Raw genomic sequence first — 12,588 nt, 5'->3', positions numbered from 1 at the left:
TCTGGAAATAAAGTGAAGCAATGGAGAATAAAATAGTGAAGTCTTCTTCGGATGCCATGTTTGTTATTTACACACGAGTCACTGGGGAAATTGTTGTTGTGGAGAAAGCTGCTTGTTGACCGAGCCGCATGTTTATGGGATTAAAGTGTATGCTGCTTAAACAGTGCATGTAAACGGGTACGCCACTTTCTTGCAATAAGCCACTTTCTGTTGTCCATGTCACTGTGAGCTTCCAGCTCTGTGTAAACCCATGGATGGAAACGTAGTTTGTGTTTCATGTCAATTTCTCTAAATTTGTGACATGTTAGGGTGCATTTTGGGAGTGTGTGTTGCTAAAATACTGGGCAAAATGTCTCTCGCCTCACACAGTTGTTGTTGTCAACTATAAGTTATGTATTCTGTTACTGCGCGTTCACAGTCACTTTGATATGTCAATAATATATATATAGCTGATATTTTGTCAAGTCTGATTCATTCTAATGAATTAGTTCATTTGAATGAAAATTAACATGCTAATAATTCTGCACAGTATTATAGATCTTTTTTAATAGTGTTAAATGTGGCTTTTCATTTTATTTGCTTGTATACAATAGTGGGCGTTCCTACTACTGTTGCTCTAATGTTATTGGTGGACTGCACGTCTGGCCATACAACCCTCTACATTGCGAGAAAATCACTCGCATATGTGAGTAAATTTCGCAATATGAGACCAAAAAACTTCTGTTATTAGCCACTGGCAAGTAAAACTATATTGCACAAAACATTGCATAAAAACAAAAATTTACTAGCAATGACGATTCTTTCTCCAACTTGATTGTAGAGGGTTGCCATATCTCTAGAAAATCTGATAATTGGTTTTAATTAACAATTATCCATTTTTATATTTTCATTAAAGTGAGGAAGACTATGCTTCCAACTAGCTATTTTATTTTCCTTCCTTGTTATCCATGCCAGAGATGATGACATCTGATTAATTTTCACAAAATTTGAACAGAAATCTATTTGTTTATTATTAAAGGCTCAACATGCTGATTAATAAAGCTAAAAAAAGACGGAAAAAACTTTATGGTCTAAAGGCCCTTTGCAACCACGTTAACTTATATGGCGTCTGATGTCTACTCGCATGCAGAGAAAAGACACAACGAGTGCATATTCAGTGCTAGAGAAAAATATTAAAGAATACAGCGCAGAGAGATCACAACTGTTGTTTTGTCGCGCTGCTCAAGAGACGATGATAGGGCACAACCGTCTTCACGAAGTCTTGCGGTTCGAATGGAATCAACCTGGGGTCCTGACTCACTCTAATTGCTAGCAAGGTTTTGCTCAACATTAGCAACGACTTACAGTCTCAGAAAAATTAACTGCTTGTGTTTTAGTGACACACACCTGATTGTCTAGCTGTAGAACATTGGCTAAGTATTGAAAATTACTCATGCTTACTATATCTTAGATTTTTTTTTATCGTGATAAATTTCAAGATTGTTTTATCGCCCAGCCCTAACTGGGCTCCAGTATCTCACAGGAAATGGATGACGTGGACTACACAGACACTGTCTTCTCTCCTGTTGGTCGTCCCAGCAGAAAGTCTCTCCTCATTTCCATGAACTTAAAGTCGCTGCACACGCCCACATCTAGTTGCCAAATATCACTTTCGCTTGTGTATCCGGAAGTTGCCAGCTCCTATTGAAAATGAATAATCGCTAGAAGTCGATTAAGAAGTCGATAAGAACGGGACTTAATTGAGATTCTTAATTCATTCTTCAACTTGTCTTGTTTCTCTTCTGTCCTTCCCGTTCTCTTGGTCCTGCAGTGTCTAGTTCTACCAGCAGCAGTGTGACCCGTCGGGACTCCCTGTTGACCAATTCTGACCTGTATAAGCGTGGTGGTGGCAGCAGCTTGACTCCCATTGGCCAGTCTTTCTACAACAGCCTGGGATACTCCTCCTCCCCCAGCCCCATTGGCCTGACACCTGGTCACTCTCCTCTGACTCCTCCACCCTCTCTACCCTCCTCCCATGGGTCCTCATCCAGCCTCCACCTGGGTGAGTTCTTGGTTCAGTTGGTTGGTCCAAACGTAATTTTTATTGCACCCCTTCCCCTGTCTCAGAAGATCTTTTTGAATTATCGATTTTTTTTTTGGCCACTAGAAACGCATCACGTTTGAGCCATCAGTGTGAAAACCAGCATGAGTACAAGTGGCAGCTGTTTACCAGTGTAGCTAGGTAGTGACTCTGGAGGAGAAGGCTCCATAAATGGAAAGCACTCATATTTTTACTCACATTTTTGTCCCATTTGATTTTGCTTAAAAACACTCTGAACTGCCCTTCTGGTTGCTGCAGATGAATTTCAAGTGACGTAAGCAGCAATGAGAAATGCTTTATACACTGTAAAAATGAAAGATTCTCAAGGCTCCATTTGGGGTTCCTCATATGCCATACTGGTGGAACCCCCTGGCAGTTCTCTGATAAACTTGCACTTAGTTCCAGCAAGAACTGGGACTGTTTATCCAAGAACAAGGATGGTCAATGCTTCCTTAAGGAACCTCATCATAAAGGAAAGACAGAAGCTCTGTTTGTGAATTTTTCCTCTTGAAAAATATCTTGAAGTTACTTGAGTACATGAAAGCAGGACTGTACAGTGCAAGAATTTTTTGTCTCTGAATACTTTAGTCTTTAACAGTTATACACAAGTCTTTAAAAAACTTAACTCTGTCTGTGCCCCAACAGAAAGCACTCCTAAAAATGATAATAATATTCCTATGAAAGGATATTTGAGGCTCTTTAAAGGATGTATGGAGGATCTCCAGATGGTTGTCAGTGTGTTATCTGAGGAACACCAAATGTTGCTTTGAGTATCTTTTAATTGTTACAGTGTACTACAAAAGGCAAATTATACACAAGACAAAATCTAAAGGTTTGTTTAAATGCTTGCAAATTGTGCCTATTTATGCATGTCTTAACACTAAATTGTTTAATTTAAAAAATACATGAAATGGATACATTGGCAGGATAGTTACTGAAACCTCATTTACACCTGGTAAAGATTTGTCTCGGGTTATCCAATCACATCTGGTCAGGTGAGATAACATCACTGTTTACAACTAGTCACTTAAATGGATCTCCTGTGACAAGTTGTTATCGGTTTTGGAGGGGAGGATCTCTGATTGCATGACTGCGTATGTAACGCTCCTTATCTGACAGCACTCAATTTGAACCCTGTTACACATACAATCACTATCAATCACTATGTCAGCGTGATACTGCATGATATTAAAACACAACAAAGTCAGAAAAGACAAAAAATGCACAATAAAAACCTGCACACTATTTCTTCCAGATGCAGTTCAAATTTAATTAGAGCACAAATGCAACATTTTGAGCTGAATTGTCCATCATTTTATTGGATTTCCTGGTTTAACCTGAGCTTCAGATGTGTGTGTTTGTCATCTGTGTCCTTACATGTTGATGTCAGACAAGCTGAAGAATTTTCAGATCTGATGGCTGTTTCATTTTTAAAGCTGCTTGTATCTGGCAAAGTTTAGCCCTTATGTTGTGTTCTGGTCATTCTGACCCGGGTGTTTTTTTTGTTGTTGTTTTTTTAAAACTTTTTTTTTGTACTTAATCCAATTGGAATCCAATTACTTGAGTTTGTTCACATATGGTATCTGAAAACACAAAAAAACGATATATATGTATATTTTATTTCATTTTGTTACACTTGTGTTCCCAGTCAGAAATGAATGGATTAGACTACAAAATATAGAAATATGAAGTGTTCAGGAGCATCCCAATCCTTTAGATAAGCACATATGTAGATGTGTGTTTGCACACACAAAGTTCTTGGACATGTGTGCACACACACATTCAAATAAGCACACACACTATGTGTGTTGAGCGCCCTCTTGTGCATGGTCTTTCCATGTACACTCTGAGGAATATTTCAATTCTACTTATCATATGTTGCGTTTGGACTCGTTTGATTCAGGATAGTCCGTTATAAGTTATGATATGTCATTGTCTATGTTACATGTATGTTTCAGGAAGTAATAAGGATAAATGTGGCAAAAAGACACTTCTGTTTATTATGTTTCTGTGGGAATATCATACACTAATGTTCACTGCAGTTTGGCCTCTTGAGTGAAATACATTTGCTTATTGCTATCTGTCGAGACCTTTCCAACGATATAACACATGGATATCATCTTTATGGTTTTACCAACTCTGAATATAATTGTTGTGATTTAACAAATTTGCAAATGATTTGAATGAAACAGTTCTTATTTATCAGCAAATTAAACTGCATTATTTAAGAATTGGTAGGATGGGTGGCCTGGGTATCTCTGTGAGGATTGATGCTGACTACCACCCCTGGAGTCGCAAGTTTGAATCCAGGGTGTGCTGAGTGACTCCTAAGCAACCAAAATTTGCCCGGTTGCTAGGGAGGGTAGAGTCACATGGGGTAACCTCCCTCATGGTCGCGATTTAGTGATCAGTGGGGCACGTGGTAAGTTGTGTGTGCATCGCAGAGAGTAGCATGAGCTTCCACATGCTGGGAGTCTCCACGGTGTCATGCACAGCGAGCCACGTGATGAGATGCGTGGATTGTCTCAGAAGCGGAGGCAACTGAGAATTATCCTCAGCCACCCGGATTGAGGTGAGTAACCGCGCCACCATGAGTACCTACTAAGTAGTGGGAATTGGGCATTTCAAATTGGAGAGTTTTGTTCAGATCAAGCAAGTGCTTAATTTATTACGTAATTTATAATTATTTTGGTTTCCACAGTGAGTGCCTTTCACTCACTGTTTTTTTTTTTTACATCAAATTGCACCTTTTTTTTAAAAAAATTATTATATATCTTTGGAGGGGTGAAGTAGACACCCCTTCTATGTCTGATGGAAGTTCCAGAATGACTCAAATGGCTTACAGCACCTTTAAATTTAGTGTATGGATAAACAAAGATGTAGGGGTATTTCAAGTTAGTTTAGTGTGTCATTGTGCATTTTGAACGACGTACTTATTAATCTTCAGTGATTGGGCAGTTCACTGAGAAAGTGATGCAAGATAAACTCTTTAAAGCTGAAGTATGTAACCTTTTTCTGTGTTAAAATACTTCCTTTTATCCCAGCTTAAAGGGTTAGTTCACCCAAAAAATTAAAATTCTCCCATTTACTCACCCTCATGCCCTCCCAGATGTGTATGACTTTGTTTTATCTGCTGAACACAAAGATTTTAAGCAGAATTTCTCAGCTCTGTAGGTCCATACAATGTAAGTGAATGGTTGCCAAAACTTTAAGCTCCAAAATCCACATAAGAGCAGCATAAAAGTATTCAGACGACTCGAGATGCTGGTTAAATCTATATCTTCTGAAGCGATATGATAAGCGTTGGTAAGAAACTGATAAATATTTAATTCCTTTTTTCTTCATTTTCACTTTCTCCTGTTTTTGGTGATTCTCATTCTATGTGACAAGGACTTCAATATTGATCTGTTTCTCACCCACACCTATCATCATGTCTGAACACATGGATTTAACCACTGGAGTCTTATGGATTACTATTATGCTCCATCTGTGGATTTTGGAGCTTCAAACTTTTGGCACCAATTCACATAGTGAGGACCAAAAGAGCTGAAATATTCTTCTAAAAATCTTCATTTGTGTTCTGCAAAAGAATGAAAGTCATACACATCTGTCGCAGAAATGACACAATTCATCTTTAAATGTGATCATACTCTAAATCCTTTTTTCTCGCTCCTGCTCTTAACAGGCGGTCTGCCCAATGGCAGCGGTCGTTTTATTTCTGCTGCTCCAGGAGCAGAAGCCAAATACAGGAGCTCGGGCAGTACCACCAGTCTGTTCAGTTCCAGCAGTCAGCTCTTTCCCCCACCACGAGCTCGATATAGCCGCTCAGATGTTATGCCCTCGGGTCGCAGTCGCTTACTGGAGGACTTCCGGAATAACCGCTTCCCCAACCTGCAGCTCCGAGACCTGCCTGGACACATGGTGGAGTTCTCCCAAGACCAGCACGGATCCAGGTCCCAACCCCTACAATTACACACTTTTCATTCATCAAGTGCTGCCCTAGATTCATAACAACACATTTGTCCTTTGCATAATGTGAGGTCTATCCTTCAACGTCCAGGTTTATCCAGCAGAAGTTGGAGCGGGCAACCCCTGCCGAGAGGCAAATGGTGTTTGGGGAGATCCTACAGGCTGCTTACCAGCTTATGACGGATGTTTTTGGGAACTATGTCATCCAGAAGTTCTTTGAGGTAACACATTTTAGGTGTTATACACATTTTTGAAATGGATCGGGTTACTGCAATTTGACTTGCACTGCTTTTGACTTTGCTTGTAATAGCTTTTTCTACCTCCTTTTTCTGCTGTAGTTTGGCAGTATAGATCAGAAGCTGGCTCTGGCATCTCGTATACGTGGCCATGTGTTGCCACTGGCTCTGCAGATGTACGGTTGTAGGGTGATCCAGAAAGCTCTCGAGTCCATCTCCTCTGACCAGCAGGTAATTGTAAGTTACCTTTTGCTTACTTTCCACATTACACCTCACCACAACAAATTAAATGAAGTGTTGCAAGTTTCTACTTGTAATTTTTGTCCTTTTAAATGTATACAAGCCTATATGCATTCGAAGAGTAAGCATAACCATAGTAGTTCTGCTGTGATATTTTTGATTTTTTTAATGGGATAGTTCACCCAAAAATATAATTTCTGTAATTTTCTCCCTTATGTTGTCCAAACCCCAAATGGATTTCTTGATTTATGTTTTTGGAACACAAAATGAGATATTGGGTGGAATAACAAACTCGGTCACCCTTTACTTTCATTGTATGGGGAAAAAAGATTCATTGATGGTGACTGACGCTAACATTCATTCTAACAACCCCTTTTGTGTTACACGGAAGAAAGAAAACCATACAAGTTTGAAACAACGTTAGGATGAGTCTGTGAAAAGTGAATTTTTTGGAAATCTAGCTCTTTAATGCAGAATGAATTTTTCATGTATATTTTTCTTTCTCGTGTCAGAGTGACATTGTGCGGGAGTTGGATGGTCATGTGTTGAAGTGTGTGAAGGATCAGAACGGGAATCATGTGGTGCAAAAATGTATCGAGTGTGTCCAGCCCCAGGCTCTTCAGTTCATCATTGATGCATTCCAGGGCCAGGTATCCTCTCTCACTTGCTTTAAAACCCATGAAAAGTACTTAAATATGTGATGATGCCACACCAAATGTTTATGTTGTTGTATGTGCAACAACATATTTTAGTGTTCTAGATGTATGGTCATGTAAGACATTAGCCACTTTTCCACCATCGGGCTGAACAGTTCTTGTCACAAAACTCTATGGCACCGTACAGGTCCGGGCCAGTTGGCACGGTTACACTTTCTTTTTCCACCGTGGTACTTTAATATCAGTAGACTGTACATAACAGATCCATCAGTGGTGACGGTGTGAGAGGTAAACATTGAAGCAAGTGCCCTATTGAGGAGGATCGCATGTTCCAGTTTTTAGGACTGCTTTTTCCCTTGGTTTTACTCTGCTAATACACAGGGAAGACGTGGCCTATGTCACAAAAACTGAAGCAAATAGAAAAAGGCAAGAGGTTTATCATCATTTGCTGAGGGCTTGTGTATGCCACCGGACAGGAACATGCAAAGGGAAAAGTTCCCAGACTAGCTAAAAAGGATATTATTAACCAATTATAATACAGGTATTATATGAAATTAGTATATGAGGATATATTGAAATTGAGTTTTAATGAGCTAGTAATCTATTTTCCTGACGAAAAGCGTGTAGAAAAATAAATCCAGACTACAATACTAGTTTAACCATCATCTCAAAATCACTTTTTTTTTAATTAACTTTTATTTACTTTAGCCAAATATTAGTGAACTTGGCAAGCTAGAAGCAACTAAAAGCACTATACACTCATCAATCACTTTATTAGGTACACCTGAACTCCTAATTCATGCGATTATCTGATCAGCCAATCGTGTTGCAGCAGTGCAATGCATAAAATAATGCAGATGTGAGTCAGGAGCTTCAGTTAATGTTCACATAAACCATCAGAAAAGGGAACAAATGTGATCTCAGTGATTTGGACTGTGGCATGATTGTTGGTGCCAGATGGGCTGGTTTGAATTTGTCGTAAAGCCTACTCCTGGTGAACAAGGAGTAGGCTTTGCGACAAATAAATAAACACCCACCCAATGTGGAGGGCCTGGGTAGCTCAGCAAGTAAAGACGCTGACTATCACACCTGGAATTGCTAGTTAGAATCCAGGGCGTGCTGAGTGACTCCAGTCAGGATTCCTAAGCAACCAATTGGCCCGGTTGCTAGGGTGGGCAGAGTCACGTTGGATTAACCTCCTCTTGGTCGCTATAATGTGGTTCTCTCTCTCGGTGGGGCACGTGGTGAGTTAAGCGTGGATGCCGTGGAGAATAGCGTGAGCCTGCACGCATGCTATATCTCCATGGTAACGTGCTCAACAAGCCATTAGGCATGCCGAAAAGGAGAGAAAATCCACCCAAAAATAAAATGCACAGATTTTTCATACACAGTGTTGAGTCATTTGATGTACCAGCCACTGTGGAGGACGACCTGTAAGACATCGCGGAGTGATATAAGACAAGAAATTAGACACAAAGACGCATGTTTGAAGAAAAACATGATTTATATTTTGAACAACCAAATGCAGTTATTGGGTTTTTTCAATTTTGCTCATCTACAGGCGGGTGACCTGTAAGACGTCTCTGAGTGACACATGATGTTAGACACAACAGGGTTCCCACGGATCCTTATGTCTTAAAATGTCTTAAATGTAGGTCTAGGCGATAAAACGATATCAATATAGATCACGATAAAGAAAATCCACGATAACCTTTTGAGGAAGTTTCGATATTTACTGTGTGTCGCTAAAACAAAAGCAGTTCGGCTTTCTCGGGCTGCGTTTCCACTGGGGCGGACGAAATCTGCTCAAAGGCACTCGCAGCACTAGGAGAGAGCTTGCTCCGCACCGCTGCCAATACTACGATCCACCTTGCGAGCATGATGCTCGGCTTTCATAGGAATTAATTGAAAACACTCTCCGCTTCGCTCACAACGTGCTAGTGGTAACGTAGGGCCAGGCTGGATGAACTTGCTAATGCTAGCTGCCTTGCTAACAATTAGGTTACGTCTGACACCGGATTGATTCCATTCGCACTGCAAGACTTCATGACAACGGTTGCGCCCTCTCATCATCTTTAGTGAAGAGCGCGACAGAACAACAGTGATATGGACAACAGCTCTGATCTTTCTGTGCTGTAATCTTGAATATTGTTCTCTAGCAACAAACATGCATCATTCCCTGTCCCGCTCTGCACGCGTTGCCTCTCTTCCCTGCATTTGTGTAGACTTGAAACACCGCATGAGTTAACGTGGTTTCAAAGCATCTTTTAGACCATAAAGTTTTTCCCTTCTAAATGTATCTTTATTAATCAGCATGTTACGAGCTTTTAATAATAAAAAATTTGATTTCTTTTCTAATTTTGTGAAAATTAATTAGATGTCTGGAATGGATAAGGAAAGACTAAAATTACTAGTTGGTAGACTAGTCTCTCACTTTAATGAAAATATACCAATGTTTTTAGATTAAAAAAAAAATTAAAAAAAAAGGTTTTCTAAATTTTCTCTATGGACACCCCTGAACCCACATTCAGCATCATTCCACAGTCACAAGGGCTTCTATGTCCCATACTTGGGTGTCTGAATCTAAAGAAATATACAAAATATTTCATTTTAATGTAAAAATATTCCAACAAATACTGGACTGCTGTCACTGTGCTTCAAAACAAACAGATGATCTTTTAACATTTTCAATTGATAAACAGTAAAAGATGGTAAAATTGGTAAAAGATCCCACAGACCCCACTGCTTTGACCATCTCTGGACCCCCTGTGCAGTTTTATAGAGACTATTTTGACAATTTTGGCCATATCACCCATCCCTACATAAATGATACAACAAAAATCTTAATTGTCATTTAAAGAGGTCTTAAATTTGGGGGCAGAAAGACATGAATCGTGATATGACCTAGTGTGATTATCAAACTTTAAAGAATACGAGTTAATTAAATAAATGCATGCGCTGCGTCCTTTATAGTGAAAACACAGCACTGTTGTATTTTCTCCAAGCACACGGGAGCTTGTGAGTGTCTCCAGCTGTTGCAGAGCTGTTCACAATCATTAGGACATATCGTAAATTTGTGACAAGTGATCAGACTTAATGATCGCCTGTTGTTGTTGATGATGATGATGATGTAGTGTTGATGATATATGACAATGTTTTTTTTAATTGTTTATATTGTAATGTTTTGTAGATTATTGTTGGAGTGCACATTTTATTCCTCATGTTTGAATGAGCAGCTGGAAGCAGTGAAGTGCAAACATTTCAAAATAAGGGTCTTCTGTGCCTTTTAAAGTTAAAAGTTCCATGTTATGAGTTGAATCTTTTATGATTATTATTATTTTTAATTTTTTTTCCTGGTTATTGGTATTTTGGTTGCATCATAAACTGCATCTAAATTTGACTCCATTTGGACTCTTGTAGCCTCTGCCTGTCCAATCACAGGAAGGAGAGTCTAAGAACATGTAATATAAGCTACCAATTTCAGAAAATATTTTCTTGCTTTAATTTTTTTAATTTTTTAATAGATTAATTGCTTTCAACACATCATGTCCGCAAACTCCATTATTGGTCGACCTCTAATTTGCATTTATTCAATGGTACATAAACCAATTTTTATGTGAAATATATGTGGAAAACGGGAGTATTTTAAACTTATTTTTATTTTTTATTTAGATTTTAGTGGGTTTGTTTTGGTATGGGGATACAGTATGCATTTTTCTGTTCAGGTTCTTAAAGGTCATACATTTGATTTTAAAAACTCTGCAGCAACCCTGAACAAGACACACGCTTTAAGAAACTATTTTATTTTATTATATAAACTAAAGTTTTATTATACAAAAGTAAAGCCGTCGTTGCAGCGGGGCTTGTGGAAGACGTGCATGTAAAGAGTTAATACTCCTTTTTCTCGGTTTCATTCGTCTGAACTGTTTTCAAGAATAATGTAATCTATGAGAATGCTGCAAATGATCTCTGATCATCTCAGGAGGTGCTTTGAGTTTATTTCAACTGAGCAATTTGCTCTTAGGCATTTTGAACGCAACTCTGCATGTTCAGTAATATACATTTCTATTAAAGCATAATAAACATTTTATTTTATTAAAAAACTTTTTTCTTTTTTAAACTGTAAATTGTTAGTTTTTGCCATGGCTCTTTCAAAAAAAAATTATTACAAAAATTTAATTTTGGCTACATAGTGAAAGAGGTTCCCGACCCCTGCTCTAGAGTGTATAGAGAATTGTGAAAAACAAAAAACATCCAGTTAGCGGCAGTTCTGTGGGCAAAAACGGCTTGTTAATGACAGAGGTCAGAGGAGAATGGCCAGACTAGTCCAAGCTGACAGGAAGGTAACCACACGTTACAACAGTGCTATGCAGAAAAGCATTTCTGAACATACAGCACGTCGAACATTGAGGCGGATGGGCTACAGCAGCAGGTGACCCCTCCAGGTACCACTTACTGTCAGCTAAGAACAGGAAACTGAGGCTGCAGTGGGCACGGGCACACCAAAACTGGATGGTAAGACTATTGGAAAAACATCGCCTGTTCTGATGAATCTTGATTTCTGCTGAGGTACACAGATGGTAAGCCCACTGTAGCCTTAGCTGTCTGTTCTTGGCTGACAGAAGTGGAACCTGACGTGGTCTTCAACTGTTGTGGCCCATTCGCCTCAATGTTTGATGTGTTTTTGCATTCTGAGATGCTATTCTGCTAACTAAAGTTGTACAGAGAGGTTATCCGAGTTACCGCAGACAATGTCAGCTCGAATCAGTCTGACCCATTCTCTGTTGACCTCTCATCAACTAGGCATTCCCGTCCACAGAACTGCCACTCACAGGAGATCAGCGGTTACAGAAATACTCAAACCAGTCCGTCTGGCACCAACAATCACACCACGATCAAAATCACGGAGATCAAATTTTTTCCCTATTCTGATGGTTGACGTGAAAATTAATTGAAGCTCATGGCTCGTGTCTGCATGGTTTCATGCATTGCAATGCTGACGCACGATTGGCTGATTAGATGACTGCATGAATAAGTAGGTGTACAGATGTTCTGTACTTAATAATGTGTTCGTTGAGTGCAAGTTACCTTGCCGTTTGGCAAAATAACAATTGTGAGTTGGCACGTACTAAAGCCATTTCACCTGGATTGTTTAGAACGGTTGAGTATGGTTGGCTAACCATGCTGAGAATTCCAATCCGAGAACGGTTTATAATAGCACCGTGCCGAACCGTAATTTATGTGGAAATGTTACTGTAACAGTTCCATACCATGCTCTGAACCGTTCGGCCCGATGGTGGAAAAGGGGCTATTGTAGTCTTTATCACAATGATGAACAAAGTCTTTTCACACACCTGACCAAATCGGTCAAGGGAATGCATAAACTATTGCCATGTCATACAACTCA

The 12,588-nt window shown here is 39.3% G+C and overlaps 1 protein-coding gene across 7 annotated transcripts in view; it reads left to right on the top strand.

Annotated features, from left to right (window-relative positions):
• LOC127624132 (pumilio homolog 2-like) overlaps nt 1–12,588 on the top strand; it is a 64,753-nt gene that overhangs the window by 35,593 nt on the left and 16,572 nt on the right. For 4 of the 7 annotated variants that reach the window (XM_052098807.1, XM_052098804.1, XM_052098810.1 and 1 more), the window contains exons 14-18: nt 1,811–2,041; nt 5,766–6,033; nt 6,141–6,270; nt 6,388–6,522; nt 7,038–7,175. In XM_052098807.1, the coding sequence (XP_051954767.1) occupies nt 1,811–2,041; nt 5,766–6,033; nt 6,141–6,270; nt 6,388–6,522; nt 7,038–7,175 (902 nt within the window). The remainder of the gene's footprint in view (nt 1–1,810; nt 2,042–5,765; nt 6,034–6,140; nt 6,271–6,387; nt 6,523–7,037; nt 7,176–12,588) is intronic. The other 3 variants (XM_052098809.1, XM_052098805.1, XM_052098811.1) reach the window with 1 other exon arrangement.

Source organism: Xyrauchen texanus, chromosome 30, assembly GCF_025860055.1.
Source record: "Xyrauchen texanus isolate HMW12.3.18 chromosome 30, RBS_HiC_50CHRs, whole genome shotgun sequence".
Lineage (NCBI taxonomy): Eukaryota > Metazoa > Chordata > Actinopteri > Cypriniformes > Catostomidae > Xyrauchen > Xyrauchen texanus.
Note: the sequence above shows the minus strand (reverse complement) of the source record. Positions and strands in the feature narration are given on the sequence as shown.